General features: G+C 44.1%; 1 protein-coding gene across 4 annotated transcripts in view; it reads right to left on the bottom strand.

Moving 5' to 3' along the window:
• LOC147009889 (uncharacterized) overlaps positions 1–22,405 on the bottom strand; it is a 177,921-nt gene that overhangs the window by 26,127 nt on the left and 129,389 nt on the right. For all 4 annotated transcript variants that reach the window (XM_085861485.1, XM_085861484.1, XM_085861483.1 and 1 more), the window contains 9 exons: positions 16,736–16,780; positions 15,057–15,113; positions 14,579–14,632; positions 8,018–8,071; positions 7,279–7,332; positions 3,795–3,848; positions 545–598; positions 329–382; positions 28–81 (listed from right to left, as the gene is read on the bottom strand). In XM_085861485.1, coding sequence (XP_085717611.1) covers positions 28–81; positions 329–382; positions 545–598; positions 3,795–3,848; positions 7,279–7,332; positions 8,018–8,071; positions 14,579–14,632; positions 15,057–15,113; positions 16,736–16,780 — 480 coding nt within the window. The remainder of the gene's footprint in view (positions 1–27; positions 82–328; positions 383–544; positions 599–3,794; positions 3,849–7,278; positions 7,333–8,017; positions 8,072–14,578; positions 14,633–15,056; positions 15,114–16,735; positions 16,781–22,405) is intronic.

Raw genomic sequence — 22,405 nt, 5'->3', positions numbered from 1 at the left:
GGAAGGATGAAATAGGTAAGAGGTTACCTGAGGACCATTGTGGCCGGGAAGCCCATCTGTCCTATCAATTCCATTCATTCCCTGCAAAAATACAGAGACAATTGAAAAAACAAGGGTAAGTGAGAGATTTAAGAGGATGCGAGTTAGATTAAGGTTGGGGATAATGAAGCAAGATGACAAAAAGAAATGACAGGAAAAAGGGGGGATAAGTGGAAAGGTGGATATGCAGAGAATAAGTAAAAGAGAGATAATAAGGATGAACTCCTGAACATGGCGGAGCTGGATCAAATTGTATCAGGCAGTTCAAGAAGTACATCATTGGGCTCACCTGCTCACCCTTGGGCCCTACAAGGCCGGGGAGACCTTTTGGGCCAATGGCGCCCTGGGTCGAGAGGAGGGTGGGAAATAGAACGACAGATGAACATTGGTGTCGAGTGAGGTCAGGGGTCAGTGGTGATCTCGTGAGGTGATGGAATATGATCAGAATAATTAATGTGTCATGGAGTTAAAGAGTACAGCATAGTCTCAGCCCTGCATCACTCACCGCATCTCCCCGCTCACCAATGAACCCTACAGCTCCTTTGGGCCCCGTCACACCCTAGGGAAAAATAAAACATCAGAAAACAGTTGGTACATGTCCAAGGACCGTTAATATAATAACTGGTGATGTTGACCTTGTTATCTCTTTCAGGTTTAGCATCAAGTCATTGAAGATGTCGTGTTCATCATATCACACAAGCTGATGATTAAAAAAAACATGGTTTGCATTATTTGTGCATTTATTTATTTATTTATTTATATTGAGGAGGATAATTATCAGATGAGTTTGATGAGTTATCTTTATCGTGATTATCGGATGGGGTTGACGGGGTGATTGATGAAATTCCGGCTGAGATGGGCTGGGCTAGACACTTGTGCAGATGTAATGGGGGGAAGTGTGAATGGCAAAGAGAGCGGATAGGTTGAGGGTAAAAAGGTAGGAGAAAAAGAGGTAGACCATGGTTGAGATGGGAGGACTGTGTGAGGAGGGATATACATAAGGTAGGGATGGTTGGAGAGTGGAGAGAGTTGGTTGAGGACAAAGCGAGGTGGAGGAGTATTGTGGTCAAGGCAGGGCAGAAGCTTGGTGCAATGGTGCCATCGGACCTCACCCCTTGTAAAGGGAAGAGGAGGAGAAGAAGAAGAAAGGGTACTGAGGAGGATTTTGTGACGAGCTCATCTGGTCCCCTTTCTCCTTCTCCTCGCCACCAAAGAAGGCAACTTTCCTGCCGAAACGTCTGGTCTATAAAACTCCATCATGATGGCAAATATCCAGTTACGATCGTCCCTTGACACCAGCTCTCACTGCACCGTGTCAACCTTGTGTTTATGAACGCTATTTTATAGAACTCTTAAGAACCCCCCCTCCCCCCAACCAAACAAAAGGTAAGATGTGGAATGTCATACACCAAAATGATCATCATGATCTCCTGAGTTGATTAAGCTAATTAACTAAAAATCACCCGGAAGAATTCCCCTGTTTTAAATGTACTAGTGTGTGCCCGTATGTGTGTGGCCGTACGTGCAAAAAAAATTTAAAAATTCAAACAAACACACAGACCGTTCCTTCGCTCTCGTAAACGACGACTGGATTGGGGCATTATGTTTATCTATAAATGCGCATAAGAAATCGAGAAATTATTAGAATACAGTACAGTAAGTCATCGCTATCCGGAAGTCCATACGTTGTAACCCGTGATGGGGAACGCGGAAAGGTGCAAAACGCCAAGCAATGTGTCCTGTCAATGGTAACTGAGGATCTCTTCCCCAACGGCCATGCCTACGCAGCAACGTGTCCTGTCATTGGTAAGTAAATGGCGCCCTTTCCCCATCGGCCATTCCTACGCAGCAATGTGTCCTGTCATTGGTTTGGTAAATAAATGGCCATAACTTGGGAACCACTTGTCCGATTAATATCAAACCTTGAAAAGGCACATCCACAGGGCCCCGACAATATACCTGGAAAGTTTCAATTAGATCGGACAAGTGGTTGCCGAGAAACAGCGGCCACAGACACAGACACAGACACAGACACAGACACAGACACAGACGACACAGACGACACAGACGACACAGACGACACAGACACAGACGACACAGACACAGACGACACAGACACAGACGACACAGACACAGACGACACAGACACAGACGACACAGACACAGACGACACAGACACAGACGACACAGACACAGACGACACAGACGACACAGACACAGACGACACAGACGACACAGACACAGACACAGACGACACAGACGACACAGACACAGACGACACAGACACAGACACAGACACAGACGACACAGACGACACAGACACAGACGACACAGACACAGACACAGACACAGACACAGACACAGACACAGACACAGACGACACAGACACAGACACAGACACAGACGACACAGACACAGACGACACAGACACAGACACAGACACAGACGACACAGACACAGACACAGACACAGACACAGACACAGACGACACAGACACAGACACAGACGACACAGACACAGACACAGACACAGACACAGACACCGACGACACAGACACAGACGACACAGACACAGACGACACAGACGACACAGACGACACAGACGGCACAGACGACACAGACGACACAGACGACACAGACGACACAGACGACACAGACGACACAGACGACACAGACGACACAGACGACACAGACGACACAGACGACACAGACGACACAGACGACACAGACACAGACGACACAGACACAGACGACAGACACAGACGACACAGACACAGACGACACAGACACAGACGACACAGACACAGACGACACAGACACAGACGACACAGACACAGACACAGACACAGACACAGACACAGACGACACAGACACAGACGACACAGACACAGACGACACAGACACAGACGACACAGACACAGACGACACAGACACAGACGACACAGACACAGACACACAGACACACAGACACACAGACACAGACACAGACACACAGACACACAGACACACAGACACACAGACACACAGACACACAGACACACAGACACACAGACACGCACGCACGCACGCACGCACGCACACACACACACACACACACACACACACACACACACACACACTCAGATTGCTGGAATTATAGATAGATGCCATGTTAAGGTGTACAGGGCAGCTTAATAGGTCCTTCCTTCCATGGCATGGCATTCTCTTTACAAAATAAATAACAAAATTATGATATGGGACATTTTCACAAAAGCGGGTCAGGTAACAGTAAAGACTGTCCGAGAATTTTTATCAAGCATATATTCCCCAGTCAGTGCAGAGGCCCTTATGGTGATCCTGCATTGCTGACATCATTTGAACATTTTTCTAGGCCTAATAAGGGGTTCAAGCACTATTTCAAGAATATCAAAGAAAGTTGATTTTTGAATTTGTTCTTTACCGTTACCTGACCCGCTTTTGTGAAAATGTCCCATAACATTGTAACAAACCTTATATTAATTAATACAAATAATATTAACAACAATAATAATAGTAGTATAATTTGGTAATAATAATAATGAACGGATAAACCGCGCCCTGGCCCAATCTCATCTGGGCTTGATGAAAGGCAAACGAATGCTCCAGCAGTACAGCAGGCAGGTATGCTACAAGGCTGTGAAGACAAATGAAAATTTGGTCCAACGGACCAACCAACGGGCCCAACGAGTCATTTTAAAAGGCGCACTGCATTTCAAAATGAGCATCTCAGCAACTTACCATCTTCCCTGGTTCTCCGGGAATTCCACGTGGTCCTTGGATGCCAGTGTGACCCTGGAAGATTACAACACAAACATATTTGAGAATTAAAAATGGCTCTAATCTCTGTCAACAATTTTTACTGGGCCCAATTACATTCCCATCTTCTTGTATGGTCAGACAGGGAACTTTTTTGGCCTAGGTCTTTCACAAACTGTCTGAGCAGCCCTAAGGTTCGACTGGAGGTGAATTGGAAAGGAATTTGTAATTTGTCCAGGGTACCAGTGATAAAACTTGCCACTCTTCATGAAGGACACTAAGATATTTTACATTGACCAGTGCTGGCAGACAGGTCTTCTGGCTCAATGCCATCCCAATGGACGATGCACAAATGAATGCCTGATCACCCTGTATGTGAAACACCAGGATGAAAGTTCGCAGCTGGGTCGAGATTGAAATCCAGGCTAGACAGCACAAATGAGTGTGTGTACCTCTCAGCTATCCTGCCACTCACGTGTGAGCGTAAAAGGGTAAGTGCGGAAAAACAAATACCGTATGTTTCGTAGGTTGATGGTCTCATTCGATGCAATTTTCTTAACCTCGGCATGTTAATCTGGTGAAACTCCCAAAATACAGACTCAATGATCACATCCACTCATTTGTTACTCTTTCCTCTTGCCCATGGAAACAACTTCCTCAATCTATTCAATGTCATTCTTCCCTCCAGTACATCAAGACAGCTGTTCACCCTATCTCAGGTCATCCACCAACCATACCCCATGTTTTTTTCTACCCTCGTTAATCCTTCCCAAGCCCACCTCCTTTGGGGTTTTCAAGTTATCTGGCCAACCCGCCCCTGCCACTCCCATACCCCTTCTCTTGAGTATCTTTGTTCCATTTCTGCTTCTCTTCCACTTTTGTGATAAAGAGCTTGTACTTGAAACCAGCTCATTCATCCCCTGTGTCATCCCCTTGTCCTTGATACTGTTCTTCACAAGTCATCCCCCTCTCCTTGCTCTTGTTCTTCCCATATAATTCTCCTCTCCTTGCTCTTGTTCTTCCCATGTTACCCCTTTCTCCTTGCTCTTGTTCTTCCCATGTAATTACCTTCTCCTTGATTTTGTTCTTCCCATGTAATTCTCCTCTCCTTCTTGTTCTTCGCGTGTCATCCCCCTCTCCTTCCTCTTGTTATTTCCATGTCACCTCCCTCTCCTTGCTCTCGTTCTTCCCTATATCCTTTGTCCCTCCAGGTCTCCCTCTATTTTGTACCTCTACCCTAATGTTGGCATGTTGCCACTCCCCTCTTTCCACTTGTCCTTTTTGTTTTCTTACATCCTGCTCTGTCCTTTGTTCTCGCTCCTCCATGAGCCTTAACTCTAAATAAAAAGGTCTTTTCATCCCATCCTAAAGTTGTTGCAGACTTATCTGTTTTCTAAAAAAAATTTTTTGGCCTTATTCCATCTCCTATAATTATTCCCCTCCACCAACGACTTCTGGATTAATTGGGGCAAGATTTATAGGTTTCAACTGACCAGAATCTCATGCTAACTGATTCAAGACCAATTAAAATTGCTGCCCCATACTCACCTGATGATCCAGGTTTGGGCTTCTGTGAATGGGAAACCTTATGTTTGATTCTAATTCATAAGTAGTTCTCACCCAAACGAGTTCAGAATTTATTTGTTGACACGAAGTAAATGAGGCTTGCAGGATAGCCTCAGCCCGAGAGGTAATGCAAACTTGGTTCTTAGCCGTCTCACCTGGGTTTGAATCCCAACACGGCTATAAACTGTCATTCTGGTGTTTCATAGGTAGAGCAATTAATCAATGTGTGTGCCGACCCTCGGATAGGCGTTAAACTGAGTGTTCCATTTTCCAGCCTTAGTTTGTGGACATTAAAGATCCCACGGTGTCCTTCGCGAAGAGTATGCGAGTTATCACTGTCATCCTGAACAAATTACAAATTCCCACATTTGAACAGAGGGCCTGGCTAGCTGGGTTAGTGAAAGACTGGAGCCAAAAGTTTTCCCCGGCTAATTCCACAAGGTGGGATTAATTGGGTCCATTTATCATTTCATATTCAGCCTGTGGCTGCTGGTTGGATCATCACTGAGAGCACATCTCTGCGACTGATCCAGTGCTCCCTGTAGGTTAAAGCAGGAATTTGAAATTTTAATTAACATTGCTCATCCACTCTTCATGAAGGACACCATGGAATATTTAACATCTACAAATAACGCCAGCCAGGTTGAAACAATAATCTCCATTACAGCCAAAGGGTGCTCATGGCATATAAATGAATAGGCAAACAAACATAACATGTATATGTAGGAAAACTACACACCAAGTTCAGGAATCAAACCCAAGTCCTCTTGTAAACCACACCAGTGAGTTTCTATCTGTGTGACCCACCAACTAAGCAAAGCAATTCTCCCACATATAGAAACATCACTCTCTTTCCACCACTGCTTCCAGGACACTCACTCCCAACCATAGGAGCAGTGATGGCCTGGGTTTGATTCCTGGTCTGGGTGTGTAGTTTTCCCACGTATGCATATTATGTACGTTTGCCTGTTCATTCATACAATTGTATTGCCGTGCCCCCTGTGGTGTAATAATAGCGGATATGGATTTGTTCCCCCATGGGGGGAAGACCCTATTGTGGACAACCTGTCGCTGCTCCTATGGTTGGTGGTGTGTGCTGGAAGCAGTGGAGGAAAGAAAGTGATTTTTCTATATGTGGGAGAATTTCTTGTTTAACTGGTGCTTAACCCGGATAGCTCAAATGGCAGAGCAATTGGTATGGTTTACCAATAGACCTGGGTTTGATTCTTGGTCTGGGTATGTAGTTTTCCCACATATACATATTATGCATGTGGAGATGCATTTAATCTTTCTAAAGCATTTTCTTGACTCCTCTGTTCTTTCTTCACAAGTCAACATTTTTTTTCCTCCCTTTAAAACTCCTTCCTCACTTTCTTCCATACCAGTTGTATGCTATTCTAAGGAAGGTGCTCAATGACAAAACGTTGCACTCATTCAAGTTGCTAAGAGCTGCACTCGAAGATTGGACATCCTGGAAGAAGGAGGCCATTTGGCTCATCACACCTGTACTCTCTATCAACACTCTCAAACAGTTCATATGCTGTATCTATATGATTAATTTAATCACTATCTGGTTCCTTCTTATATCTTCTTGTGCTATAGATGCTGCATCATGGAGTAAGGACGCTGACAGTTTGATGATAAAACATGTTATTTGTTTGGTATCAACAGCATTTATGATCAATGTAATTAATACATTAGGTACTTTTACTACTTTTTCATTTATCGATTTGTCCAAGACTTGTCAATGGGGAAACATTGTATTATTTAAATCCCCATTTCTACCAAACACAATGCTTAATAACGCCGTTAGACACAAATGATACACATAGATTACGGAAAAACATGTCCTGGTTCCGATCAATGTCGGTGTAAGGATTTCCTTTTGTGATTTTCTCACCATCTCTCCCACCATTCCTGTTAATCCGGGTTGGCCTCTTGGTCCACGTTCACCCTGCCACAGTGAGCATTGGTATCAATCACACAGCAACTCTTTACAGACACAAAATGAAGGCATGTGGAAGAGCAAGATGACAAACTATGGCATGGAGACAGTGTGAATTGACAGTGGGACAGTTTTGGGATAGTACGGAACAGGCAGACATGGGATTATGGATGGACAAATGAGGTGAACAAGGAGCCTGCTTGGTGAGTGGGCTCCGCGTGGTGGAGAGACAATATCAAGAGTAAGGATGCAAGATGACTTAAGAGCTGTACATTAACAGGCAATCAGAGAAAAGATGTACAAAATGAAGCAGAGAGAACTTGTTCAGGAACAGGCAAACAGAGAGCAGCTGCATAGGAATAAGAATAAAAATATGTCAAAACAAGCAATCAGAAACCACTTATCTCACAACAGACAATCAGAAAACTCATAAAACCAGCAATCATACAGCAATTATCTTACATCAGGCAATCACAAACCACTTATCTTACAACAATCAATCAAAACCACTTATCTTACATCAGGCAATCACAAACCACTTATCTTATAACAGGCAATCAGGAATTTATAAAACAGGCAATCACATAACTAGTTGCTCAACATCTTCCAAATGGTAGTCACCTGATAAAAGTAATCACAAAACACAAAAAAATGGACGAGGAAGTAACGTCGTACATCACATCACGTGTCTCACCTGTAATCCCACAGTCCCGTCTGGGCCAGTAATTCCCAGAGGACCAGGCAAGCCCTGGAAAGCATAATGCAAGTCCATCAAACCAACAACACATTCATTTTTTCTTTGTTTGTTTTTGTTCTTCTTACCTTTGTTTTTTCAACATTTGCCTGCTGAGTAAAGGGAATTCAAAATCTAAGGAAAGATTAAACTCTAATATTATTTTACATGTGTATCTAGTGTTTTTAGAGAGCAATTCAACAATTCAAAGCAAAGGTTCAGATTGGGTTCCACATGCAAGGAAAACTATCCAGGAAATTGGCAATGAACTCAATATATCCTCAACACAACAACGTTTTCTAGGAAGGAAGTTTGAGGCTCATGAAAGAGCTGGATAAAGGAAGGATGAGAAGCTCAATGCACTGACAACATAAACAGGCAGATTAGAGATTTCTTTTTTTTGCATACATTGTCGAGGGTCATATGAGAGCTAACACCCAATGCACAACAAGGGGGGCAGGAGACAAGAGGGGCGGGAGTGGGAAGGACAAAACAGTGGGGAACGGAGACATTAGATCTGTGGAAGGGAGAGGGATGGGGTGGGGAACATGGGGTATGCAAGATGGAGATTACAGGGACATTCAGGAAGGAAAGCAGGGAATTTGAAGGTGGTGGGTTTGGGATGGATTAACGGGGGTAGAAAAGATCGTGGTTTTGGATGGGGGAAGATAACAGGTGGTGGTGAACAGCTGTTTTGAAGGCCTGGAGGAAAGAAAGGGATTGAAGAGAGTGTGGGAGTTTATTCCAAAGGTAGGGAAAAAGAGGAATGAAAGAGTGAAGGTGAGCAGTGATTCGTGATTTTGGTGGCTTTATCAGAAGGGGGTGCTGGTGGACATTCAGCGCCCTGCATACATATCGCAGATAGAGCAGGGGGGGGGGGAAGGCAAGACTGGAGAGGAGATGGTAGAAGACAAAAATACCACCGACATGCCTGCGGTGAGAGAGTAAGAGGCCCAAAGACTCAGCCTCATAACGGGTAATACAAATAAACCTTCTTCTTGTTCTTGTGTATGGCAGCTTGGCTGCCGGGGTAGCTATCATTTCTTGGAAGCGTGACTATCGCGGATGCAGTGCCCCTCCACCAGCACACTGGTACTCATTTCGCCGACCTCGGAATGATGACAGGCTGAGTCAACCCCCTGGTGTATTAATTCAGTGGCCAACGGGGCTTGAACTCAGGACCCTAGGATCCCAAGACGCCACCCAAACCACAAAGCCAACACCAGGCTTGCGACCAATAATCATAAATGCCTTGGTTTCCACAGCATGAAGCTGAGAAAGGTGAGAGGCAGGAGCACCAGCCCAGAGGGGAGAGAAGTACTCCATCAGGTTGCAGACGAAAGGTTTGTATGTGGTCAGGAGCTCAGGTGGGCCGAGGAAGGACTTTGCATGAGGGAGGATTCCCAGTCGCGACTGGCTTTGGTGGCCAGCTTGAAAATGTAGCTTTTCCAGGAAAGATCATGGCAGATATTGAGACCCAGAAGCTTGAAAGAAAAGACTTCTTCCAGAGGATTGTTGAGAAAGTAGATGGGGGGGTTTCCAAACGGTCCTTTTGGAGAGACAGAGTGAGAGTGTGAGATTTGTCAGGATTGAAAGACATGTTCCACATGTTGGACCAGTTTGGGATTTTACCCAGATCTGCAGAGAGCGAAGAAGCTGCTGCTTGCTGGTCTGAGGGATGACAGATGGTACGACAGAGGGCTCAGTCATCAGCAAAGAGATAAAGAGGATTTTCCAGAGAGTCAGAGGGCTCATTGATGAAAACCAGACAAAGAACAGGGCCCATAATGCTGCCTTGAGGAACTCCAGCCTGGATAGGAAGAGGGAATGAGAGAACTCCATTTGGGGCCACACGTTGGCTGCGACAGGAAAGGAAGTCTGTGAGCCATGAGTGGAGATGGCCTTGGATACCATAATACCTCCATCCATTGTACTTCCATCCATTGTTGGGAGAGCAGAAGCATCATATTCAGGGAAGAATGATCTGGTCTGAATCCAAATTGATAATCGGAAATCAAGCCATTGGAGAAGAGGAAGGATTTAATGTCTGAAGTCATGATGGATTCCATAACCTTGCTGATGATTGGGAGAAGGCTGATTGGTCTGTTTTTGCAGGGATCTGTTTTTGCACCTCTCTTATGCAGAGCGGTAATGTTTGCTGATTTCTAAGCAGGTGGCAGATGACCTTCAGCAAATGTGAGGGTGAATAGAACAGAGAGAGGGTGAGCAAGAGCAGATGAGCAGGTTTTTAGGACATGTGGGCTGATGCTGTCTGGACCGGATTCAGAATCAGAGTCGAGGTTTGATAGCAAGCTCTCCACCTTGTCAGAAGAAAAGGACACAGAGTCCAGGGACAGTTGGGTGTGACTGGGTAAGATGGACAAACAAGAGTCAAATAGGTATAACCTTGCTAAAGTGTCCAATCGTAAAGTATCCTACTATAGGTCATCCTATTAGACTCACATTGGGTACTTTTCACAAGGCTAAAGTAAAAACAACTGCGGACTCATGGAGTCCTGTATTATGACTCAAAGAGGACACTTTCCATTGGGATCCCTGGAGAACATTTTCGTTAGGATGTTGGGACAAATCAGACAAGAGAAGCAGACAAAGCCAACAAGACTACAAGACACTTATTCATTTGCTATTTTTGACGAAGCAACAGGATGGTTGAAGGATAAAAGGAGAGTATTTGATGGATTTATATTTCTTGAAAGCAGCTACGAGGGAACGTTTGTAAATATAATAAGCGGTAAACACTCTGGTAAAACCGGAGTCAGCGATGCAACTTTAATCAACTTCCTCAAATACTATATAAATAATAAGGAGCCTCGGTGCTGTCCTATTACCAAATGCTCTTATACACAGATACTCAATGCTGCCCTCTTATTAAATGCTCCTACAAACAGGACATCAGCACTACACTCTCGCTGAATACTCCTACATATAAATGAGGCCTCAACACTACCCTGGCAAGATAGCCTCGAGGTATGCACACTCGCTTCTGAGCTGCCTCAACTGAGTTTAAATCTTGGTGAAGCTGCAAACTGTCATCCTGGTGTGTTTCACAAGGAGGGTGATTCATCAATGAGTGTGCCATCTCTCGGATGGACGTTAACATGGGCGTCCCCTGTGGCAGCATTAGTTTGTGAACATGAAAGATCCCATAGTGCCCTTTGCAAAGAGTTGGCGAGCTATTGCTGGCACCAAGAACAAATTCCTGTTCTGACCTACAGGAAGAACTGCATCAGTGGCACAGCTGCCACATCCATACCACCTACTCCCCACTAGCAAATGAAGCAACCCACAGCCATGTAGTGCCGATGAAAGAACAAGAAGCATTACCTCTCATGAAATACTCCGATAGAAATGGAGCCTCAGCACTACCCTCTAATCAAATACTGCTATAACAGGGCCTCAGCACTTCCCTCTCATGAAATAGTGCTACAACAGGCCCACAGCACTATCCTCTCATGAAATACTGCCACAGCAAGGCTTCAGCACCACCTTCTCATCAAATACTCCAACACAGGGCCTCAACACTAATTTATATGCAATAAATAAGGAAGCCATAATAATTTAGGAAATAAATAAGGAAGCGACAATAATTTACATAATAAATAAGGAAGCGACAATAATTTATGTAATAAACAAGGTAGCGATAATAATTTATGAAATAAATAAGGAAGCGACAATAATTTACATAATAAATAAGGAAGCGAAAATAATTTACATAATAAATAAGGAAGCGACAATAATTTACATAATAAATAAGGAAGCGATAATAATTTTTGAAATAAATAACGAAGCGATAATAATTTTTGAAATAAATAACGAAGCGATAATAATACATGTAATAAATAAGGAAGCGATAATAATAAATGTAATAAATAAGGAAGCGATATTAATTTATGTAATAAATACGGAAGCGATAATATATGTAATAAATAAGGAAGCGACAATAATATATGCAATAAATAAGGAAGCAATAATTTATGTAATAAATAAGGAAGATAATTTATGTCATAAATAAGGAAGATAATAATTTATATAATAAATAAGGAAGCGATAATAATTTATACAATAAATAAGGAAGTGATAATTTATGTAATAAATACGGAAGTGATAATTTAAGTAATAAATAAGGAAGTGATAATTTATGTAATAAATAAGGAAGCGATAATAATTTATGTAATAAACAAGGAAGCGACAATAATTAATGTAATAAATAAGGTAGCGACAATAATTTATGGAATAAATAAGGTAGCGACAATAATTAATATAATAAATAAGGAAGCGATAATAATTTATGCAATAAATACGGAAGCGATAATAATTTATGCAACAAATAACGACGTGATAATAATTTATGTAATAAATCAGAAAGTGAAAATAATTTGTCATAAATACGTAAGCGATAATAAATAAGAAAGCAATAATAATTTTCTAATAAATAAGGAAGGAATAATAATTTACGTAATAAATACGGAATCAAAAATAATTTATATAATCAAAAAGGAAGTGATAATCATTTATGTAATAAATAAGCGATAATAATTTATGTAATAATTTAGGAAGCGAAAAAAATTAATGTAATAATTAAGGAAGCGTCAATAATTTACATAATAAATATGGAAGCGACAATAATTTATGTAATAAATAAGGAAAGCGCCAACAATGTATGTAATAAATAAGGAAGCGCTAACAATGTATGTAATATATAAGGAAGGGATAATAATTTTTATAATTAATAAGGAAACGCCAACAATGTATGTAAAAATAAGGAAGCCATAATATTTGATGTAATAAATAAGGAAGCAATAATAATATATATAATAAATAAGGAAGCAACAATAATTTATGTAATAAATACGCAATCAAAAATAATTTATGTAATCAATAAGGAAGCGATAATATGTACGTAAAAAATAAGGAAGCGATAATAATATAATATGTAATAAATAAGGAAGCGATAATAATATAATTTATGTAATAAATAAGGAAGCGACAATAATATATGTAATAAATAAGGAAGCGATAATAATAAATGTAATAAATAAGGAAGCGATAATAATTTATGGAATAATAAGAAAGCGATAATAATTTATGTAATAAACAAGGCAGCGATAATAATTTATGTAATAAACAAGGCAGCGATAATAATTTATGTAATCAATAAGGAAGCAATAAAATGTACGTAATAAATAAAGAAGCGATAATAATTTATGTAATAAATAAGGAAGCGATGATAATTTATGTAATAAATAATGAAGCGATAATAATTTATGTAATAAATAAGGAAGCGACAATAACTAATGTCATAAATAATGTCATAAATATTGCGACAATAACAGCAATAAATTGCTGATGACTCCACCCTCTGCCGTACCATCGGTCATCCCTCAGACCGGCAAGCAGCAGCTTCTTCGCTCACTGCAGATCTGGATAAAAATCACAAACTGATCCAACAAGTAGAACATGTCTTTCAATCCGGACAAATCTCACACTCTCACTATGTCTCTCCGAAAGGATCGTTTTGAAAACCCCCCCCATCCATTTTCTCAACAATCCTCTGGAAGAAGTCCTTTCTTTCAAGCTTCTGGGTCTCACTATCTGCCGTGACCTTTCCTGGGAAAGCCACATTTCAAACCTCGCCTCCAAAGCCAGTCGCCGACTGGGAATCCTCCGTCATGCAATGTCTTTCCACCGCCCACCTGAGCTCATGACCACTTACAAAGCTTTCGTCCGCAGCCTGATGGAATACTGCTCTCCCCTTTCTCAGCTTCACGCTGTGGAAACCAAGGCAATTCGGATCATTGGCATCTCCCGCAATGAGGCTGAGTCTTTGGGCCTCTCACTCTCTCACCGCAGGCTGGTCAGTGGTCTTTCTATCCTCTACAGTCTCCTCTTCAGCCTCCCCCCCTGCTCTCTCTGCGATTTGTACCCACCACATTTCCGCAGGATGCTCAAGGTCCGCCAACAACCCCCTTCTGGTAAAACTACCAAAATCACGAATCACTGCTCACCTTTACTCTTTCATCCCACCTTTGGAATAAACTCCCTCACTCTATTCAATCCCATTCTTCCCTCCAGGCCTTCAAAACAGCTGTTCACCACCACCTCTTATCATCCCCCATCCAAATCCTTGATCTTTTCTACCCCCTGATAATCCACCCAAGCCCACCTCCTTCAAATTCCCTGTTTTCCTTCCTGAAATTCCCTGTAATGTCCATCTTGTATTCCCCATGTTCCCCGCCCCATCCCTCTCCCTTACACAGATCTCCTAATGTCTCTGTTCCCCACTGTCCTTTTGTCCTTCCCACTCCCGCCACTCTTGTCTCATGCCCCCCTTGCTGTGCGTTGTGTGTTCGCTCTCACACGAGCCTGGACAAGGTATATAAAAAAAGGAAGTGACAATTTCTGTAATAAACAATGAAGCGATAATAATTTCAGTTCAAGTTGATGTGTATACTGTTGGAACTAATGGGAAAGGATAGGGTTTGTTCTCATGTTAATACTTACTGGACTTCCTTTCTTTCCATCCTCTCCGAGATCACCCTTGTAGCCTGTGTGACCCTGGTAACAAAACCACAGACACACAGAAACTTCATGTCGGTAAGGGATCTGGCAGCCAAATCTAACCAATATGTCTGCGATCTCTTATGGAAGCACCTACCCATATTCAAAATATTATTTTGGTCTCACTTTAAACATTCACTCAAAAATCAATCTAATGAGCTGGTGAACATACATTTATATAATGGGAAAGACAGCTGAGAGGTGGGGACTGTGAATATAAACTGGAAGCATGACAACCACTTCAAGAAGGTTCATCAATTTTATGGGCTATCGTAAGCCCGATCTCCGGGATGTACCACTATCACCTGTGCCTGAGTATCACTTGACCAGTGACCCCTAAACACTGTATTGGTTAACAACTGAACAAAACTTTCTGTTTTTTGCCAGATGGAACTCATAATTTGTTTGTTATGTTTCCTACCTTTCTTCCTGGTATACCTGGTGGTCCAACAAGGCCAGAGGGACAGTCCGCTGGACACTGAAACAAACCAGCGAAACGAGAATGAGCTTAATTCAGCATCACAAAAATTCTGAAATGTAACAAACAAACAAAAATTAGAAATAAATGAGAATGTGAGAACATAATTGAAACGTGGGTACACATTGTCCATCATGTCATACTGTCATATTATCCATTATGCACACATGGACAATATGATAGATAGGATAAAGAGGTATGGCATGAAGAAGAGGAAGCACACAGGCAAAACAAATTTGATCTAAAGAACAGGAAAGAGCTTCATGAACATAAATATATCACTGTGCCACAGCTTGAACTAGAACTGCACTCAGTGGAGCTCAAACCTCCACCAAGCTGATGAGTTTACGTTTTGTATTCCACCGATAGACAACCGGGACCTGAACCAAAATCGAATCGGCTTGTTCTTGTCACCTACCTAACTCATCCATCAAGTTTTGTCATAACTCATCCATAACATTTTGAGATATCGTACTATATATCGTTTTTTTGGCACCATCTCTCAATTGTGAAAAATCACTTGTAAAAATTTTAAATTCTCATATCCGGATTCGTATCTTCACCAAAATCGAGTCAATTCATCATTGGCAGACCTGAACCTGCCCACCAAATTTCGTCCAAATCCGTCCATAACTTTTTGAGATATCCTGCGCACAGACTAACAGACAGACAAACAGACAGGCATGAAAATATAACCTCCCTCCACCTTCAGTGGCAGAGGTAAAGATGACACAGGATTATAAACGTTCACATTGCAGATGGGATAACAAACTCCAAGGTAATTCCTCTTGAAGTTCATGTGTTTCCACCCCCCTGCTGACAACGCATTGGTAGGCAAGTGCATTAAATTGATCTCGGTGATAAACCACTCGGAGGTCATGACGGCTGTCTGCGGTGGATTTTTTTGTTGGTGTGGGGAGATTCCTTAACATCCAGTCACAAATGCCTGTTTCCCACTATAGTAAATGAGGTCGGGGTAGACAGTGTGCTTTGGTCTGACTCAGCTTGAAGTTGCTTTTCATCTATGAAATAATTAACATGACATGACAAGGAACACTGGTTATACATGACATACAAATAAAGATCGTTCAGCCATGCCCCCCCAAAAAAATCCATCCAGCCTGACCGCTGCATATTTTACGGGCCATCCCTGGCCAAAGTTAGGTTCGGGTTCGGGTTATGCTAGGCCGGAAAACAAGCATGATTAGGCCCGATAAAGGAATAATAAGAAACCTCTTGGCTCGACTGGGCTTTAGCCATATTGTTCCAAAATTTCTAAAGTGGAAAAAGGGTATGAGTCCCATCCATGAGCAACTACGACCAAAAGGAACAGGAAACGTGAACATGAGTTGTTTTGGGATGTCCTTGACTTGTTAAACTTTCACAAAGTTCTGAATACATAATGAAAAAAACAAAATAATCAAACATTACACAGATGAATCAATGCAGCATCAGCTGGTCTACTTCCCTTCCATCATAATTCATTCTACCACCATTGCTATTACCACCAAATACAAAACTACAAACAAGACAACCATAATTAAATAAATCAGGCTCAAAGTCACATGACATCCACATACAATAACTAAAATCAAAGCAACAAAAAAGGGACAATGACGAACCCCAAGAACTCCGCTTCCCTCGTGTTCCAGGATTCCATGCAGGCCCTGGTAAAGCATATTACAAGATTACGTTTGAGGTCACCATGGCTCCTGCAAGCAACAACTTATCAATAATCATGAGTACACTGACAAAATAAGTGACATAAAACAGTAAGTAGGTCAATACATGCACTTAATATTCACAATCAGTTTCATCAAAAATGTTCAGCTCAAGAAATGAACCCTTTCAGTTATTCGATGGCTTTTAGATTGAGAAATAAATTGTATTTGTTTTAACAATAAATTGTATATATTTTTGGTATAAAGAGTTGAGGCTCATTGAGGAGATGGATTTATTTTAGAAGTAATTTTCCATCCTATAATCTGGAGGATTTGTTTTCCACATGACAAACAGTCAGCTTAACTTACCAAGAAGAGTTGAACAGAGAAAAATGGCCCCCTTAAGTCCTATCCAAATTCTTACTTATCCTCGGCAAAAAGACAAAAATATGTCAGAGTGCGCAAGTACTCTCTATGAAGGGATGGTACGGAATGTTGGTCTCACACGCTATATATACAAAACTAAAGTTGGAGTATCTTCTCTAAAACAGTCGCTTAGGCTACATACAAGAGGCTACCTGGTCTGTTCAGCCGATTGTTTGGGCAGGTATCACTTTTCAGTACTCCAGACCATGGCAAAAGCCAAAAACCATGATCGGTCAAAACCTAAAAATCTTCTCGTTTATCATCATCATCATCATCATCATCATCCCGAACTGCCTCGCTCAATGGCAATGACTGGCGCTGCATCATCCGACAGAGTTTTACTTGGTACAGCATTCTTTGCATTGTAATTTTAATAATTTGAAAGGTTTCCATGAAAAGTACACAAAACTGCATTCCTTTGTAAAGAAATAGAAAGAGATCAGAGGGGTGGGTGGGACTATGACGGGTGGGAACGCCAGACACATTTGTCAATCAGATCTATATTGGTGCAGTTAACGGTGGAATATTATCAGGAAGTTGGTGATTGCAACAACCCACATGTATTTTGATAAAGTATGAACTATTTAGAATGTTAGATCATCTATAAAGTATTACAGTACCATTACAATGTGAGCACGTTTATCAAGATTGTGCTACAACATTTGTAAATCAGAGGGAGAACATATTGTTGCGAATTCGCGCCCGCCGGCGTGCGAACGGCCACGTGACTCGAATCGCGGCACGTCGCCCACCGGATGGACAATTCAGTCGTGACCCTCTCGGACCAACGCCGGGAGCTAGTCACGGGTGGGGGTTTAACCTCACCACAATCGTGCCAATTGCCCACCCGCGCAGGATAGGGTCGCTCGCCAAATTCGATCTACCGAAGTACCTGCGCGAATGGTCGACCGGGCGATCGCACCACGCCACAGGCTGACTCCGGACATGAACCGCTTAAGCGGTCCGTTCCGTGCTGCAGTGATAACCGAGCGGCGTTATCGTCGGCCTCGACGGTTCCGATTAATTATCGGGCGTATTAAGCCCACTACGAACCCTTTACGTGAAGCAGGATGGAGGGTCAATTAAAAGGAAGGAGACAAAGCGAAACGGGCTCAGTTCAACATGCAAGCACTTTATTTACACGACACATGGAAAGCACACATATACAGTCAAAATGCACATTTAGCAATTAAAACAAAAGCAACAATGCAGAGCTACGACCGAATAAGACCGACACACGGAAACACTTAAACAGTTCTACTTTATAAGGCACGGCACCACAAGAACCATACAAAAACCCCGAAAAGAAAATGGTGACTTCCCTTTGGGCCGTCGAGTCCCTCTCCCACATCCGTCAACGTGGTCGCGCCTGGCCGCGACTCCGTGCCCTGGCGTGGTAGGCGAGTCCTCTCCGGCGTGCCTTGCGCCGGCACGTGTTGGCCGCTCGACGGCACGGACGGGGTTTCCGGCGCTATCCCAGCGTGGATAGAAGGGGGGGGGGGGGAAACGTAGTTGCTCGAGGTGGTGGTGTGTTGAATGGCAGACGCTCTGTCCCACCAGTGGGGTCTCGGGACCGCCCCACAGAAGACCAGGCCAGCGGCCACCACGAAGAGAAGAGCGAGCCAGAAGAGCGGAAGAGGACGAAGAAAGCAAGAGGACCTCCAGCGCTCCGCCCGTGTCCGACTTTAATAGCCCAGGGCTCCGCACTTCACTCAGCCCCCGTTTTCAGCTCCGCCTCCCCTCGAGCTTCTTGGAGAAGCTTCTCGAAGGGGGCTTGCCCTCACGCTTTCCCTCCACCCCGCTCCGTCCGGGGGCCGAGGGAGTCAGTTTTTGGCTTGGAGCCAGAGCATTATTCCACCAAAAAGAGGCCCCCACCTTTTCTCACCTTTGACCTGCATCGCTCTTCCGCCACTCCAAAGCGCGGGGAAGTCAGACGGGAAAAACAGGCGGGAAAAATCCACGCGCCATCGTTGTGCCTTCTTCTTTTCCTCCTTGCGTTCTCAACGGTTTCCAACGCGGAAACCGTCGTAGTGTGGACCGTGGAGGATGGCTTTCGTCAGCGGGGGTAGTGGCGAAGATGGTGGTGGTTGTTGTGAGGGTGGCCGTTGAGACGTGGTTGGATCAAAATAAAGATAGAACAGAAAAACGGCTATCTCAAAGCGTCGCAGCCCGAATGAATCACATAAATTCCCTCTAGACAACGGATTTGGGCTAACTACACATGTACTTAAGAGATATCTCACCTACGGGACCTGAATGGTGGTTTGCGAATTTCCGCAGCCATAACAATATATATATATATATATATATATATATATATATATATATATATATATATATATATATATATATATATATATATATATATAAATTACATATATATTTATATATTGTTGCGAATTCGCGCCCGCCGGCGTGCGATCGGCCGCTCGACTCTCATGGCGGCCGCCTCGCCCACCGGAACGGACAATTCAGTCGTGACCCTCTCGGAACAATGCCGGGAGCTAGTCACAGGTGGGGGTTTAACCTCACCACGATCGTGCCAATTGCCCACCCACGCAGGATAGGGTTGCTCACCAAATTCGACCTACCTAAGTACCTGCGCGAGTGGTCGACCGGGCGATCGTACCATGCCACAGGCAGACTCCGGACACGAACCGCTTAAGCGGTCCGTTTCGTGCTACAGTGATAACCGAGCGGTGTTATCGTCAGCCTAGACGGTTCCAATTAATTACTGGGCGTTTTAAACCCACTACGAACCCCTTACGTGATGCAAGATGGAAGGTCAAACAAAGGAAAGGACGCAGCGAAACTGGGAACAAGTTCACACAATGAATGCACTTTATTCACACACACAGACAAGCATGTATCCACAGCAAAAGAAAAATGCACATAAAACGCAAAGAAAGAGTTAAAACCGAATACGCGTACACACGGCAACACTTAAGCAATACTACTTTAACAGAGACAGGCGCCACCCACAGTCATTTACACAAACCCAAAGGAAAAGCAAAGTGGCGACTTCCCTGTAGGCCGTCGAGTCCCTCTCCCACGTCCGTCGGCGTGGTCGCGCTTGGCCCTGACTCCTCTCACGGTTGGCGAACCCTCTCCGGCACTCCTCGCTCGGACGCGCGGTTCCACCACACAACCTGCGCTGTCGCGTCTGCCGTCCGTGCCTCCGTGAATAGGTCGCCCGCCAAACTGCAAGCGCAGGACCAACACGACAGGAACTCGAAGACGAGGGCCAAGACAAGAAGAGACTCAAGACTCTCGGACGACAAAAAGCTCTCGTGACAAAAGACCACCACTGCAGACGAGCGAAGAGGAAGAGGAGGAGGAAGAGAGTGGAGGAAGAGAAATAGAGAGAGAGAGCGCCCCGCCCATGTCCGTCCTTTATAGCGCGGGGCTCCGCCCTTTGCTCCGCCCCGTTTTCGGTTCCACCCTCCTTCGAGAAGGTTCTCGAAAAGGGGCGTTCCCTCACCCCGACCGCCTCACGCTGTTCATCCACCAATCGGCGAGCTGCCCTTCCCCCTTCCTTCACACCAAGCGTGGGGAAGAATGGCGGGAAAAGCCCACGAGCATCGTAGGTGGTTTTTGTTTGTTTGAAATAAAAGATAGAGCAGAAAAATGGCTAACTCAAAGAGTCGCAGCCCGGATGGATCACATAAATTCCCTCAATACAACGAGTTTGGGCTAACTACACAAGTACTTACAGAGATATCTCACCTGAGGGCCCTTTATGGTGTAATGCGAATTTCCACAACCGTAACACTACCCCCTCCCCTTTTTACAGACTCGTCCCGAGTCGTCAAATTCTCGTGTGCCATCATGTGTAGTTCTCCCCAAGTACGTTTTACCTTCGGATCCCTGAGTGCGACATTCCTGGTATTCGTGTCCCCAAAATAAATAACCTGAGGGCTGAGTAACTAACTAACAAACACTCATTCAGACGACTTAAATAAAATTGCCGGCGCTAACACATACATGCCGGGGCGCACTCATATTTACAGTAAAACTTAACACCTTACAAAATTTACACTAACCCATGGCCCAGGATCAATGGACTCTGCAGGGAGCAAAACAAAAGTCAAAAGTCAACGGTGAACCGGCGCACGGGCCGCCACTGCAGGCCCGTGTTGTAGCTGCCAACAGGACAGTTCTTGCAGCTTGCAAACTGTTGCTTTCACGATGTTCCCGGCGCGCATGGCAATGAACAAGGGGGGGGGGGGCAAATCAAAACAGAACGGGTGCTGGTGAACATGGGCAGTGGGCATGGCATGGCAAAGGCAGCAGGCAAACACAGCCTGCAGAACAAGGCCGTTGCAGGCAAACACAGCCGGAAGACGATCCGACTGGCACAGGCCTTGCAGAAAACAGCTGCGGACGATCCGGCTGGTACAGGCCTTGCAGCAAACAGCTGCAGACGGTCGACCGGCACAGGCCTTGAAGCAAACAGCTGCAGACAATCCAGCTGGTACAGGCCTTGCAGCAAAACAGCCAGCTGATGAAGTGGCCGGCCTCTTGCTGTGCAGTGCAGTTTGATGGAGGGAGTGCGGTGGTGCTGGCCACTAAGAAGGTGGGCTCGGACCTACCTACCTGTCTCCCTCCCACCTATCCCCTTTGCCTGTCACTGTACCTACCCACTCCCTTAATTTGTAAAAACCAATTTCGCCCAAATAAATTTTTTTGTTGTTTTTATTTTTTTTTACTCTTCCCCACTATAAATCGTCCCCTAACCCCCTTTATGTCTCTGTTCAGCTAACCTATCGTCTCCCAGCCTACTCCCAACCCCTACGTTCCCTTCCTGGAGGGGAATAAGGGAGAGCTAGCATCCTGTGTCGAGGCCCAACGAAGCCTCAGGATGGCCTCCCCAGACTTCAACGATCTTTAACCCAAAGTGGGTCCAGCGGCCCACAACGAGAGCGAAGGATGGATCGTGCAGAGCGGTACACTTCCTAATCTACCCTAACCATTGACCTTTAAACTACCCCAGGGCTTTCAACAAGCGCCTCTCGCTTAATCTATTGGTTCTAACAACCCAGATTCCCGTCGCCTGTGTTGGTGTCCTTACAATTTCGGGCCTCGCCCCCCAATTTTCTTTCTGTGCCCTCACACGGTCTCATGGCTGGGACGCGTGGCTCCCTTGGCAGGCACGACCCTCTGCCGATTCTCCTACGATGGCACCCCCGGGCACTACACTGCCTC

The sequence above is a fragment of the Eptatretus burgeri genome, chromosome 17, assembly GCF_056783735.1.
Source record: "Eptatretus burgeri isolate ZD-2024b chromosome 17, Ebu_testis_v1, whole genome shotgun sequence".
Lineage (NCBI taxonomy): Eukaryota > Metazoa > Chordata > Myxini > Myxiniformes > Myxinidae > Eptatretus > Eptatretus burgeri.
Note: the sequence above shows the minus strand (reverse complement) of the source record. Positions and strands in the feature narration are given on the sequence as shown.